Here is a 24,670-nt window from a genome sequence, read left to right on the forward strand (position 1 = left end):
CCCCAAACCCCACACAACTTACCACATCTGCCGTCGCAGATGTCCTGGCCCCGGGAAATTCTCTGGGAGGGGGCTGTAGCCCCCCCTACCCAGGAAGGGGCCTTGACCGCCTTTCCTTTCCTTTCGGCGTCCCATCCTTAGAAGGGACCGCCTTCCCCGTTGAGGGGCCAATGGCCACCTCCTTCGAGCGCTCCCATCCGTAATGGGTGACGCCCACTCATAGGGATCTTCCAATTAGTGCTCACCGATCATGACCTTACCGCCACAGGCCGGATAGTTGACCGGCTATCCGGACCCCCCACATCACTCCTACCTAAAGGTCATGTCTTAAAGTCTTTAGCCAAGCTATACAGTCTCCTATGAGTAACTCGTTCCCCACCCGGGACAAATGAACACCATCCCCCAAATACATACTGTCGCCAGTAATACAACCATGCGAAATAGAATGCAGTGTATTGGAACGGAACAATCTACTCACTTTGTTATTAATTTTCCTTACTGAATGGTTTAAAGCAGAAACAGAAACAGCCCCCCGCCATACTTTACGTGGGATCATATGTGACCATGCAATCGTGCACCCTGGAACTCTCCTCGCCAACCAACTTACAGTGGAAAGCATCGCCTCAAGAAGAAGTCGTCTACCAGTGGTGACCAAATCATTGCCCCCAAGATGTACTATGACTATAGACGGCGGTGACCTCGTCCGCCCTAGCAAACCCTCAAAAAATGATTGAAACTGGTCAATACAGAGTCCGCCCTTTCCGTAGAAGGACACACTGTACCCGTATTCCCCAGCCACGTGATTCATGTCACCTGCTTTGAATACGTCCGCGGCTCGCCTCACGTATGAGTGGCCCACGACCCACACCTCCTTTTTCACAGCCGGTGAAGTATGACCGCTGGCCCGGTGTTGGGTCGACTGCATAGTCCGCCCCGCCTCGTAGGCTTGCGCAACTGAAACCAAACAAAAACAAGAAGCGTGAGTACATCGTTACAGCTTCACAACATGTGCAACCGCACATACCTCTTATAATAATTAGAGGACCAACGCCCCACACGTTTAATTTGTTCAACATTCAGACCCCTGGCCGTAGCCTCTGTAGCAGCCCCTATCCGAAAGGAATGGGTCCCAAACTCGCTCGGGTTCAAACCCGCAGCCGTAATCGACATCGCAAGCACCCGCTGAAACTGAAACCTCGTCAGTGGGGTGGCGTCAGCGTGTCTCAACAAGGTCCCCCCCCATGATGCCACCCTCTGTGCTAAATACTCCTCTACACAGCTCACCGGGCACATGGAGGACCCGGGGATCCTTCGTATCATTATGCAGTCCCCCATTGAACCCTGATCGGTCTTGGACTTGACAAATGAGACAGTCATTGTCTCCCCCCTGACTTGGACGTGCTCTCGGCACAGTCCCCCCCTGGTATCCTGCTTGTTCCTTGCCACTAATTCGCTTACCCGCATAGCCCCATGGAATGCTAGCACAAAAGCGGCTCGGAATAACACTGCTTCATACTGGGATGAACATGTTGCAGGAAGTACAGATAACAACAAAGCCAACCTATCCAGACCTATCGGGCGCCTATCATCTACTCTGCGACCCTCAAGGCGTTGCCACCCACGTAGCGCTTTTTGCACAACGAAAGACGCTGTCGGGTCCTGGATCCCATGAGCCCTAGCCACAAAGGAAATGGCGGCCCGATGCCTCTGGGCCGTAGCCACTGATTTGCCTGCATGACGTAAAGATGGCAGGAATTTCACTACCAACTCCTCCTGGCCCCAAAGCTCCCCTCTAGCTGCCCCCAAAAAGGCCCAATAGGAACGGAACGCCCCTTCATATGCCTTCCTTGTCCTGGGTGCTAAACTCTCTCCCACGAGGTTCTGTAGTTCGGGGCACCGAGAGACAGAGAGCTTCGGGAAAGGGTGCTGCCACCGGGTCCGCTGTGGGCAGAAAACCCCAGAAGGCCTGCATACGAAAACGAGAAAGCGCATCAGCCGCCTGGTTCATCACCCCCGGGACATGTCTTGCCTTAAATACTACATTCAATTGCATACATAATAACACAATTTCCTTGAGCAATCTCAGAATCCACTTGCATCGTGCTGCCTGGCTATTGATACACTCAACAACGGTCATGTTATCAGACCAGAATACCACAGAGTGATCTCTGAACCCCTCGGGCCAAGTTCTCAGGGCCACCAGAATGGGAAAAAGTTCAAGGAAAGCAATGTTACTTGTCAGACCACTCTCATGCCACCATGACGGCCATTTTTGCGCCGACCACTGAGTGCCGAATATGGCGCCAAAACCAATGCTCCCTGCCGAATCTGTCCACAGCCCCAGCTCCTCGGAGGACACGGCCGGTTTGTTCCAGACAATTCGGCCATTGAAATCCGCCAGAAATGCCAACCAAATGCGCATGTCCTGGCGAACCTCTGCCGAGAGCCTTGTGCGATGATGACCCTCCTTCAGGCCGACCATGGCTTGAGCGATCGAGCGAGAAAAGGGGCGGGCCATCGGTATAACTCTTAGGGCAAAATTCAACTGTCCCACCAATTGCTGTAATTGATGTAGCCTAACCTTAGACTCACTTATACACATTTGCAGGGATGCCCTGAATCTTAACACTTTGTCCCCTGGTAGACGAAAACAACCTTCCTCGGAATCAAGCTCAATCCCCAGAAACTCGAGGCAAGTCGAGGGACCCACAGTCTTACCTGGTGCCAATGGCACGCCAAACTGATTCATCAAAACACAAAATGCAGTCAAAGCCTGTCCACATTCGGGATCCCCGGCTGCCCCCAGAAACAAAAAGTCATCGAGATAATGCATCACATGTTGAAACCCCGTTTTCCTCGTGAAGACCCATTGCAGGAAGCAACCGAACTTTTCAAAATAGGCACAAGATATAGAGCACCCCATCGGCATACACCTATCCATGTAATAATGACCCTGAAACATGAAACCAAGGAGACGCTGATCGTCTGGATGTACCGGGAGCAACCGGAACGCTGACTCGATATCAGATTTTGCCATCAGCGCACCGGGCCCCAGGCGATTCAAAATGGCTACGGCCTCATCGAAGGATGCGTACCGCACCGAACACACTTCCGGGTCTATCGCATTGTTTACTGAAAGACCACGTGGGGCTGATAAATTGTGTATCAGCCGAAACTCCCCCGGGTCCTTTTTGGGGACCACCCCTAAAGGGGAACAAACAAAGTTAGCAACTGGTGGCACATTAAATGGACCGGCGACTCGACCTCGAGCCACCTCCTTCCCGATCTTTTCTTGTACCACGGTCGTATGCTGTAAGACCGATATCTGGTTTTTACATTGTGGCATACCCTGAAACTCTCCCACTGGGATGCGGAAACCATATGAAAATCCGTTGCGCAACACCCCAGCGGAAGCGTGATCCGGGTATTCGCTGAGCCAGGGAATCATTGCCATGGTATCAATCGGGGTAGGTAAAGGCGCCCCTCGGACTATGTCAGACCTGTTTGGCGCCTCCTCTACCCCCGTTATCACCCGTTTTGGCTCTGCACATGGACTCAGGATGGGATGATTGCCCACACCCCCCACATTCGTGCCTAAATTTGCATGACCCCTGGGGCCTAGTACATTTCCCCCTGTTAAAGTTCCAACAAACCCCCCTTTTATTTGCGTTGCCGGCTGGCCTCGAGTGATTGTCGTTACTCGTACCTGATCGAAAGGGCGTCCCCGCATATTGGCGGGAGGATTCACCAACGTTACTTCCTACCAATGGCACCTTCAACATACCAGAGTCCTCCATTTTGGACCAGGACACAGAATCATAACAATCCCAAGTTAAGTTTTTATCATGCTCTTTCGCTTTCCTGAAAATATTGTCGTAACAAAACCAATGATTGCCCTCGTGAGATACAGAGTACCCCATGATCCGTGACTGATAAATCGGCAATTCGGGCAGCAATTCGGGCCTACGTTCACCCAAGATGGATGTAAAAACCCCCCATGCCTTGCCCCAATTACCAATGTTTTCATTTACCTTAAAGGCGGCCATCTTTGCGCGCCAAACACTTGGATGCATGAGCTCTTTCTGGCTCTTAACATGCTCCATTTCATAATGGTCGGTAAGCAACGAGAAGATGTTTATATATTCCCCTGCCCATATATTCTCTTTAATAGCCAGGGGGACATGTTGACCCAATTTTTCCCTCCGAGAGGGTGCCGACTCATCCCTCGCAATCGGCAATGGCCGCTTACCTGAACCGGAAGCTGCATCTGCGACTGAAACTGATGGCGATGGTGCCGTCGTCGCTTCCCTTGTTTCCCGCAGCTGCCTCATTAACACCTGCGCGTCGTCAGCCGTGGCGCCCTTGCTACCTTTACCCAACCACGCTGCTAATTGAGCTGCCAGCTCGGGCGGCATATCCTCCCCGGACACGGGGGTGACCACTACGGGAATCGGATTCCCTTCCTCCAGCAAAGGAGTGGGTGCTTCGAGTGGGGTACAGGGAACTGGGTTGTCTCCCCCAGCTGCTCCCCTTCTGGGCCTCTTGTCTTTTCCTCCTGGAGCTGCTCCTGCCCGAGGACGTTTCGGCCCCCCTTCCTCGTCTTTCTCCGCCATTCGCTTCTTTAAGTCGGTCACCTCCTTCATGAGAACACGCAGCATCTGGTCGGTAGTCATTCGCTTTCCCGCCTTCTTAGGCATTCTCACGACAGAGTATCTGAAAAACAAACAAGAAAGATTACAACGCTCAAAATTGGCTCTTCGTTCCGTCTCGAGCTCACGTGCAGCGAGGTGGTGCAGCTTCAGAGCACAGGAACAAGAGGATGCTTCCTCGGCTTGTTGCTCCTTTTATCCATCTTCAGGGCGGGCGTAAACCCGCCCCGGCCTGCCCCGAGGGCGTGGCCCGGCCGCGTCAGTGTCTAGGCCAGCCCACTCCAGGGCGGGAAAAAGGCGCGCCCCGGCTACGCCGCTTCGGGCATACCAGCCGAGACTCGCCTCCCGCCCAAGATGGCTTCCCGGGGGGATCGTGGTACTCCGCCATACGTTCGGGGGGACCGAATGGTCGCCCCTTTCCATAAGACCAAGGGATGAACGTTTGGCATGGACTAGATCTTGAGAGACCCTACGTTCCAAAAGTAAAATGCCCTGTTCTATATCACCATTGGCTCTAGTTATAAAGTTGTCTATAGGGCCAATCACTGAAGCTCCCCCCCCCCAGCTGCAGTCTTACTGCGAGTACCCCTGGGAGACATGATAATAGAATGCTAATATAACAAGGAATTCGCAATATAGAATCCAATAACAATCCTGTTTGTGCAGGGCGAGGGAGAATTGATACAAGGTGATAGACCGTGCACCATAAAGTACAACAAAAGTCATGAAAAGCAGGTCAATAAGGTATTAATCAGCGTGTTGTCCCTCTCAGTAATTGTATTGTTAGGGGGTCGTTGTAAGCTATGATGCATCCACAAATCAATAGGTCTGACAGTCAAAAGTACCTTGAATAGAGATGTTAGGGGGGTGCACCCGCCCCGACCTCCTCAGGCCTCTGAGGGCCACAGAGGGCCTGCCCTTTGCCCGGGCTTAGCCCAGCGTCCCGCGAGACAGGATCTCTGGCGTCTTTATGCGCCTCCTGGCGCTTGAGTTGCGTCACTAGTAGCGCGCCGCCGCAGAGGCTGCCGGGATTAGCAGTCCCGGGGCGGCCGCGCTAATGGCGATGGTGTGGCTGTGTCTAATCCCGCTCAAAGTGACTCTTGGCGGTGGATTCGGCAAGCAAAGCCTCCCCTGGCAGCAGTTTTGGAAAGTGAGTTCCCCGTGCTCACTGGGTCTCTGGCGTCTTTATGCGCCTCCTGGCGCTCGAGTTGCGTCACTAGTAGCGCGCCGCCGCAGAGGCTGCCGGGATTAGCAGTTCCCGGGGCGGCCGCGCTAATGGCCATGGTGTGGCTGTGTCTAATCCCGCTCAAAGTGACTCTTGGCGGTGGATTCGGCAAGCAAAGCCTCCCCTGGCAGCAGTTTTGGTAAGTGAGTTCCCCGTGCTCACCGGGTCTCTGGCGTCTTTATGCGCCTCCTGGCGCTCGAGTTGCGTCACTAGTAGCGCGCCGCCGCAGAGGCTGCCGGGATTAGCAGTCCCGGGGCAGCCGCGCTAATGGCCATGGTGTGGCTGTGTCTAATCCCGCTCAAAGTGACTCTTGGCGGTGGATTCGGCAAGCAAAGCCTCCCCTGGCAGCAGTTTTGGTAAGTGAGTTCCCCGTGCTCACCGGGTCTCTGGCGTCTTTATGCGCCTCCTGGCGCTCGAGTTGCGTCACTAGTAGCGCGCCGCCGCAGAGGCTGCCGGGATTAGCAGTCCCGGGGCGGCCGCGCTAATGGCGATGGTGTGGCTGTGTCTAATCCCGCTCAAAGTGACTCTTGGCGGTGGATTCGGCAAGCAAAGCCTCCCCTGGCAGCAGTTTTGGTAAGTGAGTTCCCCTGCACTCGCTGGGCGACCAGCAGCCAGTGCAGTCGGGCGCTGGATCTCCTCAGAGCGCTAAAGAGGAGTCTTGCCACGGCATTCTGGATAATTTGAAGTTTCCACAGAAGATAGCCGGGCAGGCCTGTGAATAAAGCATTGGCATAGTCCAGCCTCGATAGGATCCAGGCATGGGCGACCGTCTCTTTAGCCACCCGCGGAAGCTATGGAAACAAAGTGCCTTGAGGGTGCCATAGCAGACTCCCGTCAGTTTTTTAACATGGTCAGCAAACCGTAAATGCTCACTGAACCAAATCCCCAGATTTCTGGCTGGTCCTTCCACGGAGCGTGGGCTAGGGAAGTCTGGAGGCCATAGATGATGTCCAAAATCCAAAGGAAACTGACCATAGAGGAGGACCTCTGATGAATCCTCAATACATTTGAGAGAAGCTTGGGCCAGCCACCGGAATACTGACGTTAGGAATTTCTGGGCAGCTACAGTGGACAGGTCAGAGCCCCTCCAATTGAAAAGCAACTGCGTATCTTCGGCATACGATATCACTTTTGCTCCCAGCTTCTCAGCCAGGTAGACCAAAGGAGTAAGATATATGTTAAAATGTACGTATCCATTTGCAAACCATTTGTGAACTTAAAGTTTGACTTGCAAAATGTGTTTAGTAACCCTTACCAAATAGTATTAGCAGGTGCAATACATTAGCTAGATACACACACCTCAAAGGAGGGGGAACTGGTTTGTGAAGGATATGGGATTCACGGAGGTCTCCTTCTCTTTTGGGAATCATTACTTGTATTATTTGTGGGGATCTGCCTACATCTTCCATCCTCCACCCCAGATATCTTCCCAAGCTAGAAATTGTTGCTCTTTTAAAGGATGTGGGGTGATTGAAAAAGGTTCTCCTGTTTGGGAATGCAAAAACAAGAACACTGTCTGCTATCCTCACAGCTCACCATCCTGTACTGGCAGCTGATTATAGGGGGTCGCAAATTATGATCTTGCCAATGAATGTATTATTATTAAGCAGGCCATTCTGGGACTCCCTGTGGTTGGAGATCTGGCACCTGAACTATTTGTACAAAGTTGACATGGCAAATATCAGAGATTGGTCACACAAATTCACAGCGCAATTTGCTAAGACTTTTTGCGACCTGTATCTTTATACATTTGCTCCTAGAATCATAAGTTGGCTTCTATCAGCAAACATGCAACTAGTACAGTATTACATACCCCCAAATATTGGTCTGTGCATTCTATTGAGAATAATAAAGCTGTATGTAGTGTCTGATCTATACAATGATAAAAAAAAATGTCAGGGTGCCAAGCACTGCCTCTCTCAAGTTATATCAGCAACTGAAGCATGAATGTAAATTATGCATTAGTCTTGGAATTGTAGAAGCGTTCGCACAATTGTTAAACCAACCAGGGTCACTAGACCTCAGCCCACTATGACAGACTTCTCTAAACCTATTTGCAGGCCAGGCATTTGTCTGCCAATGGCTTCAGGATGCAGAATTTCCCTCTGAAAATGTCTGCAAGGGACAGTAGTTCATTAAATCTGCATTTGAATTTGCAACATGTTTTTAGTGCAGTCCCTCTACCTAAAAGCGTTGGAGGCGGCAATAACAAAAACTATATCATAAGATAAAGGAAGCCTGTGAAGTAGCATTGAGTCACTGCTTCTTGTGCCCACAGTAACATCTCACACACAGTGGAAGCTGTCCCTCACCAACTGCACACTGTGAACTTTCAGTACTCTGCTACAGAAGGCGTTACTGCAAACTCATTGATAGACATACTTTTAAAATTGCTTACAGTTTAATTTGCAAACACAAGTGCAACTCAAAACATCATATTTCTACAATGGGATACGGTCATTTGCAATCACAAGTCTTGTCAATTTAAGAAGTGTAGGCTTTGAGAATCCAAAACCCCTTTGTACATCTGGCAGAGAGTGTAATCATTTCATGTGGTTTGGTCAATGCTTTCAACACCGTGCTTCATTCTTATTTTGAGCTAAGAAGGCTTGAAGACAGAAATGAGTTATATCTTCTGAAATATGGGATTAGGTACCAGAGTGGATAAATACTTTTTAGGTATATGTGAAGCATTACATGGTAGTTCAACAAAATAGAATCAGGGCTTGTGGTTTTAGGGAAGGAATGTCTAAAATACTTTCTCCCAATATACACAAACCTAGACCCATGCCTGTGCCTTTTCCGGATGCAGAATTATCTTGTAATGTGGTGTTGTATAGTGTTTTAGGACCAGAGTGGAATTTTCCCAATTTATGCCCTTATATAGTTACAATTCAAAATGCCCTAATATAGGCATAGCTATCATAACCATTGCAGCCTAGCCTATGCAGTCCAAATACAGGCATGGCTACTTCTACCAGTTCCAAAAAGCCACAATGATTTCTTGGAAAATCGGCTTAAGCTGCTAGGGAACCTCCCCTTGCTTGAATATTGATTTCTCCTAGAACTCAAGGAGTTCTCAAAGAAATACCATTCCCTTGGGATTCTTTGATGACATTATCATGTCAGACTTTACGTCAAACCAGGCACTTTCAAGGTATAAATATGCCTACACTTGCCCTAGCAAACACACAGTGGTTTGGAGCAGTTCGACTATCTACTTGCCAGACACAGCTTGCTACAGCAAGTGGCGAAGGACGTCGACCCTCCAGCTGATGCACTGACGGAGAGGCTGCCTTTCTCTTGGCAAGAATCCAGCTCTAATGTTGCCAAGCTCCCATTGTGGGGTGTTGGGAAATCGAGTCTTGAGGCAGAGATACCAGACCTCCTTCATTCTAAAACTAACCAAGGTACGGAGCTGATTAGACCCTAATAGAAACCTTGGATAGATTCTTGGCAAAAGAATACTAAAGTATACCACACTTACTTCTTCCCTCGTACTAGACTTGGGTTAGGTACACCGGGGTAGGCGTATTTTAGAAGCACCAGTTGACTACTTTTAGTCATTGTTATTTATGTATGTATTTTATTGCTTAGAAACCATACCATGCTTTTACGGTAGTATTTTATAGTACTATTCTTGCTGTACGCATTATACTTTACAGCCAGTATTACGATTGTAGCAGTTCATTTCTTCTGCATGAGAAAGAAGTCTGTTCAATAAATACTTTTATTGAAAATACCCGTCTCTCTATTTCTCTGCAACTCTGATGAAACGAAGCATGCTCGATTGACTGAGTAAAATATCTATCTATTGTTTCCATAACTCTGAAGATGCGTTTTTATTTTTGGGGAAACAAAGTTGTCATGTTTATGCGGTTGTCGGAAACTAATCCCTTCTTGTTTATTTGAGAAAGTTTCTAGTGACATCTGAGCTAGCTGGCACTGACAATGAATAGAGACCTAGTCGACCCAAGTCCTACGTCAATTCTATAGGATATATCATTCCAATGCACAGAGCCTATTGGGAATATAGGAAAAACACTACAGTAGAAAGGATTGCAATTAATTCTTGATTCAGACATTTTTTTTAAATGAAGAAGACCTCTCACCCACATTAGGGAACATGCATTATCATAAAGGTTACTCCTCGCCATTAAAAAAGTTGCCTGGTCTGCTCCTCCAAGTTTTTAGGGGCATATCATCAAAGACCAGCGATAATTATCGCTCAGCGCACTTAGCGCTAGGATAATTATCACCGGGTAATGTGGAATTTTATCACTGAGATAGCGTGCTATTAGCAACGCTTATCTCAAAAGCGATACAATTCCGAGTGCTAACTGCCAAATGTGAGATTATCGCTGGAAATCCAGCAATAATCTCACAAAGTTCGGCGATAGCTTGGTGATAGGGCAAGGCATACTTAGCCATGATATCCACCTTAAATAGGATATCGTGGCTAAGTCAGGCTTGAAGCAGGCGTAAGGAAAGTAGTAATAATAGAGGTTATAGCTACTTTGCTTGTCGCGCTGCAGGTTAGCGTGCCCATTGATAATTGGAGAAATGTCGCTTAGTGACATTTTTCCAGTTATGTCAGGGCAGGAACGCCCACTTTGCATTTCATTAGAGATGCAAAGCTGCTTGGAAAACAGGCGTTCAGAAAACAGGTGCTAATGTAAGGTTTCACGCGATTGCGTGACCTTGCTGATTAGGCAATAAAATTATCACTGCTTTTCATCCGAAAATGGACGCAAAAGCGGCGATAATTTTTTATCACCTCGTTGATATTATGCCCCTTAGATGTGTATTTCTTGAGCAAAGTTTGATGTGTATGTCCTTGTTACCTACGAAAAAAACCTTGATCTGCTGACACTACTTCATCCATTTTTTTGATTTTACATTGCACTAATATAAAATTAAAACTAATATGATGGAAATATGATAAATTACACAATCACACTCATCAGTGATCACTCCTCAGTTGTCAACATGGTTCTGCTCCAGCTTTCCTACCAAACAGTCATAATATGAAGAGTAAGTTTTCTAATGAAATCTCTGATATAGTAATCAAAAGTAGAAGAAGTTCAGGCGTTCAAGTTAAAAAAGATATCCAATTGTTCAGTTGTGTCCTACAATAGCTGCAAAAAGACTGTTATCTATTTTATGTTTCAAATAGTAGTATTAATACTTTAGGATACCCCAACACAGCGGCTATACAGTTGTTCTCCATAACTGGGCCAGCCTCCACAGAGTATTAAACAGCATAATTTTGTATGGCTTACCCTGCTTTTTCCATTAGCCCACATAAATCTAATAATGATTCCATTTAGCTCATTAAAACAATTAGTTAACTCATAATTCAATGAATGGAAAAATATACATTGAGGACGATAAGTCATCTTCAAGACGGAAATCCTGCCTATAAATGAAACATATTTTGTCCCTTCTTTGCACTTGTCTCGTCATTTTCATTAAGAGGACACAGTTAAACCGATAACATTTCTGACTTCGTCAGTTGTGTGGATTCCTAATTTCCTAACACCGTTATTCTCCTGGGTTGAGTTTAATGCTTCTCTGGTAATGTGTAACTCCTAGGACCAAATTATGTCCTCAATTTTAGTCTATTTTATTTTATACCCAGATACCTTGGAAAAATAGTGTGTAATGCCCAATGGCAGTTTCTCATTTAGTTACCCAAAATTCCGATACAAAACTATATAGCCTGGAGATATTATCTTTCAGCCCCCAGGAAGACAATACTGCATCACCTTCTTTGTGCACATTTTAATGTGAAGGGTTCAATATACAAAACAAATAATAGAAGAGACGAGGGACACTCCCGCCTCTTTCTGCGGCTATCCTCCATCACTTCTTTTTCACAGTGCTCGTCTTTAATCGACGCTGCACTTCAGTATATAGAGGCAACATTGACCTCATCAACTGGTTTGAGATTTTTATGTTTTTGAGAACATTCCACATCTTTACCAGGACAAACACTTTTGGGCTTCTAAAACATAGAATGCATCCACGTATTTCTTGTTCCTGAAGATAAGAGGCAGCTTCCTTCAGACGTTTTGTTTTTGTTCAGAGAAAACAAACTCCTAGCTCCTTTCACAGCAAAACTATCCCACCTGGCAGACCATGATCTCCAACCTTTGCCCACCTGCAGGAATGTCTGATGTCCACTAAAGGTTAAACAAGGCCTAAAATAATGCACTGTAGATCCCGATTGTGGGCAATGCTGAATTACGTTCTATACTGCCCCTGAGCCAAACAACTAAAGCAATTAAATTCCTTTTGGGACCGTCTAGATGAATTTCCACTACCTGGCAGTTTTGTGTTCTCATCTTTGCCTAAAGCTTCCCATGAAAGCGTTTTACGGCGAAAATATTTTTATTGCAACCAAATTCATATTTCATCCAGAAAACTACACATAGCTACATAGCACTAAATTAAGCATGTTTTTAGAATTCGACAAAGTGTTCACCTCATTCTGATTGTTAGTTGCCTTCTGGTACAGTATATCATCTAAGGCAACTGAAGATTATTTTCTTAGAGGTGACAAAACCAGATCTCAGGGATAGAGATGTGTCATGTTTCCACTAGTACTACATGTAACCTGCTCATACCTACCCTTCCTGGGCAGTGTATTTTGCACCCAACTCAATATTACAGATGCAGGTTGAAGGGTAACCAAATTCCTACCAATTAAAATGCGTAATGTGAAATGCGTTGGTAGCAGACTTTCTGCCAAAATTCCAGTGCCACTGATGGTTGCCCTACCTCATTTCAATAGGAAAAAAACTCTTCATTTCCTCAGCGAGCTCTGCCATAGAAAACTCTTTGACACTGGACCATCTGCCACAGGCCCACTTTTAGGTTTAGATGCTGCCTTTTAATACAGACCATTCCGATTCATGACCGCTTGGCAAACTGTGGGCAACCATGGCTGGACGAAAACTATCAGCATATCGTGGACTTTTCATTTTTGTTTTTCAGAAACATACAAATGCTTTTTGGAGATTTCTTCTGCAAAGCAATAAAATGATCACTTGGTGCCAGCTGGGATTAACAGTTTTTTCTGAAAAGTGTCCCTTTGCATTGCTGGAAACACCTTCGGGCATGGCAGGGATGTCTACATTGTATCACAAAGCACTAATAAAAGTCCAAGCTCCATGTGGAAATGATGAGAGTTAGCAATTATTTTCAAAGGATGTAAAAGGGTCTTTACAATTTGAAGAGAAATACAGGTGCATTGGGGAGGATCTCAGAAAATAGTTTATTGAGTTAAATAGCTGTTCCTTTATTACGGGTACAGCATTTCTTTCAAGTATGGTGCTCTGTGGGATGTCTTTCACTAACTACTTTCTCATTATTATTAATGGTCCAACATTGGTCCCACACCTGTTTCTGGTAGAACCTCTCCTGTGGAACAGAGTAACAAGAGATTTTTAGTTCACCGGCTCGAATTGTTTCCTCCACCGCAGTACCACAGCTGCTTTCTTCTTGTGAGTAGTATCTTTCAATGTTGTCTTCTAAAAGTGTTTTGCAATTTCATGTCAAGACAGTAGATTCACGTGTGTATTCATCCTTTAAATTACCACCCCTACAGCTGATTGCAGTACGTCTGTCCTGGACATAGATGAATGGACCATTTCTGCACTGAGGACATTAAAAAGAAAATGTCTCTCTTCCTGAGCCAAGGACGATTCTTTAGTGCTGATACATTCAGGGGCTTATTTACATGCCAGTTCACCGTTGGAACTTCACTTTCAATGACATTCCAGCAGTGCTTTGGGCCTACCCATATGTACGACGACACGTAAAGCCACTCTGCGTGGTTCTTTATGGACACATCTCAATGGTGTGATACAACACAGTGCGAGTCTCTGCATTGCCTCACACTGCAATGGGGAGGCATACCTTTGGCATTAGGGTGGGTATTCCCACATAACACCGATGGCATTAGACACATTCCCAGATGTATAACAAGCTGAAAACTTCGGGTTGCATCAAAAGTCTATACTTCCCCAGGGGTGGCATAACGATTGTTTTTGTGAGGGAAGGTATACCCTCCCCTGCAAAAACAAGCTGATTTCAATGCAGACAAACTTGCACCATGGTGCAGGCGTTCATGCGTTGGTGCATAGCAGCCATTTGTGCGCCAGTGCTGTGGGAGAGTACAGGAATTCACAGTACCTCATACATCCTGCCCTTTTCTTTTCCCGTGGCACTGCCCTATGCCAAAATATAGTTAATTAGGTCCTCTGTGCTTTGAATGTTATTTCTGAGATGCTTTTCACAGTCAGGTATTATTTTGGAATCTATTAACAGCCAATGATTCTAAAGACATTTCTTTATAAGCCGCAAACCATACGTCACTCCGCAATTAAATTGTAGGATAAACTGCAACAAGACACAGATTTTTCAGAACTTTTATAAAACCATTCATTATGTAGTTGGCTGCGCTAACGTAGACCAATCCCTTAATTTGATGTGCCTACATAGTATAGCTGGCTCTACCCCCAAATGTGGTGTACTCCATGGGGAGCTCAACCACCAGCTTTCACATTGACAGTAGACATCACGTCATCTGGACCTTTTTCGGTGTCAGCAAAAAAAAAGCCAACAACAACTCTTATATTTCCCATCCTCCCGATGAGAGCCTATTGCATTTACTAACTCACACAGAGCAGTCTATATTATGGTAAATGGGTGCAAAGCATCACCTCTCTGAGTCCCATTCACATTTCCCGTAAGTAGCCCCCAGCTTTTATTAACATATGTGGTAGAAAACGAAGCCTTTGTTAATGATCTTCTGTGCTTTGGTCCAGGCACCCCGCCTGTCAATACCTGAGGGAGTGGTCAGTACTCTTGATGATCCTATTTTCAGTAGCATAATAGTTACAGATAGGGTATAGTCAACCAGAGGCTCCTCCTCTGTCGTCTTCAGTTTCCACAAAGCGGGCATCTTGGTTGAACGTGTACCTAAAGAAATAACCTAAGATTGTTAATTAATGCAGACTAAATAATTATTGACATACTCTTATTGTCTCACACTTTTAACTTTACAGCTGCTTCCCAGTGTCCCCAATGGCACAGACGTGCACTATGGGCCAGTGGAGCTCTGCTTATAATTGCGGTCCTGACTTTCGTAGGATGTGGTGTTTGGGGTAAGTTCTGACATGTATGAAACTGAAAAATGTTACATGTGGGAGACCTTGATATCGGGTCCAACAAAGTGTTGTGTTTGTGGAGTTAAACCCAAAACTCCAGGTTTCAATCCAGGAACATTTTTTTTTGCATGCAGCATAATCACGGGCTAACAAATAACAATACTCTTAGCCTGGGGGGAGGGGTAAAAAAAAGCACTTAATGGGTCCATTCACAAAAGTAACTTACACTTGTGAGTAACTGCCATGTGCAATTTACTCTTACAGTTTTGATGGCATTTACATATTTTGAATATCCACAAAATCCAAGTGCAAAGTTTCTCAGAAGTGATTATTTACATGTTTCTACCTCCCGAAAAAGGGGGTGGAGCCAAATTTACAAGTGTGAGTTACTACAACTAGAAAAGAAACAGTAAGTCCACAACCACACATGGTAATCCACTGATACACCCTCCCATAAAAAATAATGGACACAGGAACTTTATATAAACCCATATAGAAACTAATAGTAAATTAAATTACATTATTTAAAATAGGTTACAATGTAATAATTAAAATGTAAGGTTTAAAAAATCTAAACAGTATACATTGATATTTAATTACAATAAAAATGAAATGTTCACTTTTAATAACTCTATAAGTCAATTATAAATATTGATGCATAATAAAATATGGTGTTATTTTAGGTGAAAATGTGTTAAATAATTTAAATAAATGTAATTTATTTTATACATTTGTTTCAAATGTAGAACGAAAAAAAAATATACAGCACTGGCACTTAATTTTGAATAAAACAAACACAAGGAGATGATGGACGGAGTGCTGAAACTTTTCAGACACTCAACCCAGTCACAGATCAGTCTGACTCTGTGCCTCATCGGAACAGTCCAGCCAAACTGCCTAGCCATGTGTTCCTTGGACCATAAACAAAAATCCTCGGACCAGTTTCGGGCTAACAGCCCACATCAGCCAGACTAGCTTGAATACAGTGGCAAAGTGAGCAAAGGACCCACGTCTGGGCATACCCTGCGAACTTAGGGCGAAAAAAGCAAACACAAGGAGATGATGGACGGAGTGTGAAATGACATTCACTCCCAGTCACAAATCTGGGTTGCATCCATCATCGTTCTTTAGCTCACTCTGCCACCCCAGTTCAGACACAGCTATATTCATATCAGTCTTGACCATGTGCCTCATGGGAACAGTTCAGCCCAAACTGCCAAGCCATGTCTTCCCTGGACCGGAAACAAGCATCCTTGGATCAGTTTCGGGCTAACAGCCCTCAGCAAACTTGAATACAGTGGCAAAGTGAGCAAGGGACCCACGCCTGGACAGACCCTGCCAACTTAGGGCGAACAAAGCAAACAGACATTTGCTTTGATGTGGGTCGCTTGGTCGCCCAGTTCAGACACTGCTTTATGAAAATCAGTCTTGACTCTGTCCCTCATGGGAACAGTTCAGCCTGAACTGCCAAGCCATGTCCTCCCTGGACCAGAAACAGGTCCCAGGAAGCTTGTTTCCGGTCCAGAGAAGACATTGCTTGGCAGTTCAGGCTGGACTGTTCCTATGAGGCACAGGGTCAAGACTGATTTGCAAAAAAGCTGTGTTTAATCTGGGGTGGCGAAGTGAGCTAAAGGACGATGATGGATTCAAACCAGATCTGTGACTGGAGATGAGTGTCTGAAAAGTTTCAGTGCTCCGTCAATCATGTCCTTGTGTTTACTTGATTTTGAATACAATCGTTAATTAATTTCAATATTTTAGATTAATAATAAACAACAAAATATTTAAGTGAACATTATTTCCAATTGGGTTTTTATTTTATGTCCCTAGCTCCATTATTTTCTATAGGACGATGTTGCAGTACCAGTTTTTGGCCATGTCTAATGCTGAACTTATTCTGTGTTGGAGTAATTTACAACTGTTTGCCTGTAGTAACTTTAGAAGTGCTATGTGTGAATAGCAATGGGTTTACGCTTTTCTGTGTTGGTGCATGTGCCCCCTTAAAATCCCTCCCTGAGCCTCCCATATTTCTCCCTAATCTCCTCCCCTTAAGTCATATATATTTCCCTTTTTTAGCCCCTCCCCCACGTCCCTCCCACATGTACTACCAAAATGTATACTTGCATGTACATTGACACTGCAGTTGGGGTGGAGATTGGCTCACAGAAAAAGATAAGACAGGTGGAGGTGGTCACAAGTTCAAATCCAGGCGGGTCCACTCAGCCGTTCATCCTTCTGAGGTTGATAAAATAGGTACCTTTGAGTTAGGTAACAATAAACATCTGTTACTCAGCACAAAGGTACCCTTGAGTGAACGTGTGCTTTACAAATGCATGTTATGGTATGTTTCCACAAAACCTACTACAATATGCAATTCATTAATAGGTCTCTTAAACTGTAATGGCTCAAAATATCTAAAGATAATGGTAGCCATTAGATACAATGATATCTCTTTGGAAGCATAGAGCATATTATTTAAATGTTCACAAACATTTTCAAAAATATTTACTGTGTATCATGGACAGTTTGGAACCCCTGATTGGTGGTGCCTCAGACAGCCTTCCATACATTTCAGATTCTGGGAAAGGAGCCCAAGAGAGAAATATATGTAAATTCCTGACAAAATGTATGCCACGGTGCCTGGATACCCTCTCGGGTCATAAGCAGTGCTTTGTACATATGATATGATATGACCATCAGTGGGCTATCTCAGTCAAAAAACATGTTGATGCTACATGACAGACACATGAAATGTAGCACACTAAATGAGATAATAGATATTTTCAAGTTCTCAACCAAATTACCAACTATTCAATGTAATCATTGTTCAGCTCCTATATTCCAAAATGTAATGATATAGAACATTCGGTAATTACACTACACAGAGGGTGGAAGGGCAAGTGGCTTAATAGAAAACAACACAAATCCCAAATCTCCAAATGCGCTCCAGCATGGAAGGGTGGGTGCTTGTATGATCAAATTGTTGTGCTCTATACTATACTGGCATCCCTAACCAATATATCAGCAAACACTATTGTTGCTCTATCCTATCTCCTAGTAAGTTAATATTATAATGTGCATAATGGACTTCAGTGCTATTCAACAGATATCTATTAACTACAGGGAAATATTAATAACAATGGAAGTGTATCACATGATAGCCCACTACAGAACATTTATTTGTCCACTAGGCTGAGCTCAGAATTAGACTACCTTTGTATTCACATGTCTGATATCTAGCTCTGAAACAGGTTTTTAAATAGTAATCAGGACAGAAAGCAACAGCTATCCACTAATGATTATACTTGACTTTTGATTCATATACTTCACTTAATTGCGCTATGCAGAGGCCATTAGTTGTTCATCAATAGGAGGCATCTACAATGGTTGCAGTTTAGCCATTTGGATTAATTTGCTAAAGGAGATAGTCCGCATCAGAGAGTTGTATGCAGAGTTGAACTTGTATTTGATTTCTAGATGTCCATGTATGATCCATTTATGGCACCTATATTAGAAAATTAGAGTGATCTAATTGTTGTTACAAAAGTGGAAAATAGATACAAGGTTCAATCTTCATGTTGGGAGCTTTAAGGCAAAGATTCATGGGCAAATGGGCAGTAAAACCATCAGAACAGTAAACACTCGTAAATAGGGTATATGAAAGAGAAACTAGAGTCCTAATTGTTAATGTTCAAAAAGCAGCTGAATTTGTTGAAGATTTAAAAACCTAAGATTCAAGAAAGCTTTGTCCTTTGATCGATTATGCTATTCTCACACAAAATAAATCCTGACATTTTAGCATTGTTTTACAATTAGCAAAATATATGTACCTCACAAAAATAGACATATATCTGACAGCATAATTACTATCATAAATATATACAGGCCTATTCCACTCCTTGATGGAAGAGGAAAGATTCTTGGCTGTGCCCTGCCTGATAGGTTGCAGGTTTGGGTGGATAAAAGTTCTATCTTTAGTGATACCCAGGTGGGCCGCTGTAAGAAGTCAGTACCATTGACCAAGCAATTAATTGCCTATAATTTGTGCTGATAGCGCAGAGTTGGGACAACATTGTAAATTATGATTCAACCTTCTCTTACCATCACCTACAGAATTAAGCTCTTTTCCGTACTGCATTTAGAATATCCTCTCTCCAGGTTGATGGGCCTTTGCCACTGTGTTTTGAGTCAGGAGCTAAACAACACAATGTGTTCAATGATAATTACTCTTCTAAGTTCAGTCAGTTATGAGAGTTTAAACTAATTTCAAAATCTTTATTTCTCATTCTGACAGTAGTACAATTATTTTTATTCTTTTATTCAAATTAGTTGATGAGTTCAAATATGTTCACAGAAATTCATAGAAAGTAATGGTTAAGAAAAAAGATCAAATAATGCATCAGGTGCTTTCCATAAAGGAACATTTCCCTATGCTAATGAACAATGCTAGGAGTAAGTTAGCAAAACGTGTGAGGAGTTCAAATTCAATGTAAAAGCTTTTGAGAGAGCATAAAGTTCAAAATTCAATTAAGCAGCAGAAATCCCCATTAAGAGCAGTTCACAAACTCAGTTGTGTCAATCAAGAAAATAAGCATACAGTTGCAGTAACTATAAATATCAAGCATCATTAATAAAATCAAACGGATATACAGCAGCAGCGGTAGCCATAGCGATCAGTCTACGATAAGGAAATGGAATAGGTCTCTGGGAAAAGCATCAAAAAAACAATGCATCTACACTAGGAACACGCACTAATATAAAAAGGCAGAAAGATGTTGGAAACAGTGTATCAGTCTTTTTCTCTTCAGATCCAATCATTCAACAGCATTCTTCTGTGATAAAAGTTCAGCTCTTCCTTTCTCACTAAATAACACGAAGCTTGTAAAATTGCATCATAAAGTTTGTTAGAGACATCTTAAGTTTGTGGCTTTTAAATTCATAAGCCTCCTTTCCCATAGGAATCAAACACATTTTAACCTTATACTATTATTGTTTCTTGCATAAAACAATGAACTGTGGTAAAAGAGAGAAACATCAACTTGCAAATACTGTGTAGGAAGCTTGGTTTTCACAATAGAAATATTTCTTAGCAAAATATTTAACACATTTGTTAAACAGGAACATTCCGCAGTTATGACAAATATTTCTAAGCATGTCAGAATAAGGTTAAACTTCCGAATTCGATTGTGCACATTTCAGCATGTTGAGCTCATTTCCATTCAAGAGAAAATTTGCATTGGAGCATTTCTGTGGGCTATTCTAATAACTATGGACCTGGTCAGATCTCGGCGGATGGTTTACTCCGTCACAACGCTGATGATAGCCCGTCCACAGAAATATAAATCCCATTCTAACCTATGGTATTTATATTTCAGCAGATGGGATTTCCATCACTGTTGTGACGGAGTAACCCATCCGCTGAGATCTAAATCAGGCCCTTTGTTTGCACAGTGCAGTTTACATGCATATAACGTGTGTCATTTTATCTTTAAGTTTCACGTTAAGCACTGCTCACCTATTGGTTAATTATTAAAATTGCACCTAGCTCCCTCAGTTACCTCTTCTGGTCGTTATCTTAACCATCACATTTATCGTTGTTTCAAATGTGAGTTCTGCTCAGGGGGTATTTTCATCGTCAGTTGAATCCTGACGTTTGTGTTTTAAACTTTTTAATTTCAGTGACTTTCTTTATTCATCATTCATGAGATTATTTAGTTCTAATTCTTTTTCAAATATTGAACTTCTTTCTCCGCACTTTCTTTTATGTAAATAATATGTACAGACTTTGAATAATTCAAATAGGAATAACGAACAAAGGCCTGTAATTAGTATTGGCATAATTATAGCTTTCAAAATACCTCCTCCTGCTGTTATAATCCAATTTCTGATTCTGTGTATTTCCTTTCCAAAGTTTTCTGAAATACTCGGGGGCATATTTACAATAAAGTGGCAGAGCGCAGGTTAGTTCCAAAATTTCTAACTCCGTTCTCCATCAATTTAGAAATGCAGGGATGCACCGTATATACAATATTACAGTGCACCCTTTTGTTTCTCTCTGAACTGGAGCTAAATGCAGTGCAAGGGTGTCTGTGTTGAGGTAATGATTGTTTGTACACAGGAAGGTGTCCTTTCCTGCTCATAAACAATCCAGAATGGCAATTTTTAACTTCATTGTGCAGCACACTTAGAAGTTGTAAATCATCATTTTTTTTTATGTGACACCTTCCTGCACATAAGCAATCATTCATAGCAATGTAATGTTTCTATGTGTGCTGCACAATGCAGCACACATAGAAACAGCAAACACGAGGAGAAATAAAGCATTTCTCCTCCTATTATGATGTTAAGACCAGGTTTTCCCTGGTCTTAATTGTGCCGCTGCCTCCTATTTACGCCACCCTTGTAAATGGGGGCAGCGTCATAATCAATGGGTGTTGCGGTGGAATGCTCACCACAACACCCATTACCCCACCACAACAACCAATACCCACCCTTTTCACGCTAAGTATAGCATAAAACGGTGCCCTACTTACAAGGCGGCGTTAAGCCATATTAAGTTGCTTAATCCCGTCTGTTAAATAAGGTCAAGCCCCTATCACCACATGAACATCATAAAAAATGACGTTCCTGTGGTGATAGGGACTTGTAAATATGCCCTTAAGTGTTTCTAATTGTTCTAATTTTGGTTTGAAATAAGAAGCGTTCTTTGCAAATTCTTCTATTTTCTTACCCTAATCTGGTATGCATGAGCAACAGTGAATTTACAAATCCTGTTGGGCGGTTATGCCGTAAGGGAAGCCTAAGGACGGGTGTGTCCAAGACCCACGATCTGAAAATTGTGTCTTGAGCAGATGTGTGGCGGTAACAGGTCTCTCGGAACCGGATCGCCCAACAGGATTCGTAATTTCCACGTTTCCCGTACCAACAACTCGTTATTCCCGCCCAAACTGCGTCCCTACATCTCAACATAGAGAACCTAAGCCCTGAAGAGTCACATCCTTCACACGATGTGACGAAACACGTGTCGGCTTGCTTTATTTTCAAATGTACTGATCAAGACTGAACTATAAATCACTCTTCATGCATTGCTGGATCTCGACTTTTTATTACGTTCTTCCAATGAACTATACCTAACTGTTTGGTTCTAACATAAGAACCTATAACCCTAAACGTGTGCACAGGACATATATTCATATTGTTGGGGTATGGAACTTGTTCCCTTGCCTATACAGGGAATTTTTTGTCTGGGTTTGGTCCCCTGACCTGTTTTGCACCGTTACACCTATGTTTATATGAATCTAACATGTAATCGCACATGCTAGAGTGCCAATTCTTCCTGTTCTCCACTCAAACCCAATCTCTTCCAACTGCATTCCCAAAAACATCCCGACTTTTCTTTACGTTCGAGGTGGATTCAACTCAAGAATTGTTTTCACTCTCTCAGGTGACGGTTTCCTAGCTCCTTTTTCAATAACGTGTCCCAGACATTGCACTTCTTTTTGACAGTACTGCAGTTTACTTAGGGACAAAGTGTGTCTATTCTCTGCCAGGTGATTCAATAACGCAATAGTATCTTGTTTACAAGTTTCTTGTGTCTCTAATGCCACAAGTAGGTCATCAATATATTGTACAAGTACTGATCTGTAGGACATCTGTAATGACTCTAGATTATTTTCCAAGATCTGGTTGGAAATGGACAAACTCTCAATATACCTTTGTGAGACTCAGCATCAAGCCACAACTCTCAGGTGAAAAATGTAGGAAAGAAGATATTGGCTATCCTCATGCAATGGCACTGAGAAGAAAGACTGGCAAAGATCAAAGACAGTAAACTATTCTGGAGTACAAGGAATGTCTAAAAGTATTCTGGCTTCGATGTCACAGGACAACATGGAATAGCAATGTCATTCATTTTCCTTTAGTTCTGCATTATACTATTCTTCAAATTGAGTTTCTACAAACCCATGATCGGAGAGTTACATGGACTCCCAACCGGTTCCCTCCAAATTCTTTTCTGTAACATGCATTCTATTACAGGTGTTATTCCGGCAATAGTCTCTGGGGTCAGATGGTACTGTGGAGTTCGACTTTAAGAGTGACTCGGACTGGTTCTACACCTGTAATTTGTCTGATATCTTTTCCTGTACAACCCAACATTTCTGGATTTACTGTCTCTTTTTAATCTGGAGGTAAATGTTCAACTGTTGTTACTGGGAACAACCCTATAACTGAATCCTTTTGAGCTATTTTAAATTCAACATCCTCATCATGAGTCTGAAATTCAACACCCTCCAGTGCACAGTAAATGGTTCAATTTAACTTGCAAAATAAATCTCTGCCTAGTAGATTGACTGGATTCATGTCACAAACAACGCATTGATGATTTCATCTAATAAATATATTTTTACAGGAACTTTCTCTGAAACAGGATTTGTGAGCTGATTATTTGTAACTTCTACAACTTGGATCTTCTTTCCCGAGAGGGGTAGGTTTGGAACCTCCACGGTTCTAACAGTGAAACGGGTAGCACCAGAATCTATAAGAAATTATACGGGTGACAATTTACCTCACCTTCTACAAATGGGCCACTTTGGTCTACCGCCAAGACTGCGCCTAGCACACAATCTTCCTTCCCCTTCAGGCACTGTTATTGTGAAATGTCAGAACCTGAACTCGCATTATTGAAACCAGGGAATCGTTGAAATGCATTCTGATTTTGGTTGTAGAAAGGCTTTAAGTATGCTTTGAACATCTGATTTAAATTGAATCTTGGGTTTCCCTTAATTTGTAGGATCATTTGGGCTTGTGGGGCTTGCATAATTGCAATTTATTTTTGCATTGGCATCTACAGTTGTTGCACTGGAATGTTTTGCATCTGCATTCCTCTCTGCGTGTACATCTCCATTTACTTCATCAGGATTAAGCCTACACTCCCTCTTCCAATGCCCAATACTGTTACAAAAATGACAGAATATCAAAAAAAGGGGGGACACTGGTCCTACAAACGGGGTGCAAACAGTCACCCGCGCCTTAGGGTGCAATAGTCACCCGTGCACACAAGATAGATAGGTGAAATAAAAAGAAGAATGTCCCAGGTAAATGTGACCCACTAATAAAGTGGGACAAGCATTTGATGTCCTGTGTTGCCCTCACACACCCGAGAGGTGTCATGCTTCATCATCGGGCAGTTGCTCCTCGTAGGGCCGGTGCTGCAATCCCCTACGGGTCCCCCGAAGGGTCTCTTTATCGGAGATCTTTTCATGACTGCCGGATGGTGCATGTGGGTGTGTGGGGTGTGGGTCCAGTGAAGGTACTAAAAGTGTGTGCAAGTATAGTGAAAATAGTTAATAAAGGGTAAATATGCAGCGAGTATCTATATTGTGTAAACCCTTTGCAGATAAACTGCTGAATAAAATAATGCCCCAGAGGCACACTATGCCCGGGTGTCTAAAGGTCATAGGTCAACATGTTTCGCACCTGCGTCGCCATAAGGGTCATTGGCGCTTCGTCAGGACCAAAGCTATAATCAAAAAAAGTGCACGTGATAATAAAAATTGGACCCTCTAAACCAAACAGGGCGAAACGGTAACCACTATACCTATATTAAGGTTACAGCTGCA

General features: G+C 43.6%; 1 protein-coding gene across 1 annotated transcript in view; it reads left to right on the forward strand.

Moving 5' to 3' along the window:
* LOC147700905 (killer cell lectin-like receptor subfamily B member 1B allele A) overlaps nt 1–24,670 on the forward strand; it is a 426,874-nt gene that overhangs the window by 36,387 nt on the left and 365,817 nt on the right. The window contains exon 2 of the mRNA XM_086929268.1: nt 14,949–15,047. Coding sequence (XP_086785394.1) covers nt 14,949–15,047 — 99 coding nt within the window. The remainder of the gene's footprint in view (nt 1–14,948; nt 15,048–24,670) is intronic.

The sequence above is a fragment of the Lissotriton vulgaris genome, chromosome 7, assembly GCF_964263255.1.
Source record: "Lissotriton vulgaris chromosome 7, aLisVul1.2, whole genome shotgun sequence".
Classification (NCBI taxonomy): Eukaryota; Metazoa; Chordata; class Amphibia; order Caudata; family Salamandridae; genus Lissotriton; species Lissotriton vulgaris.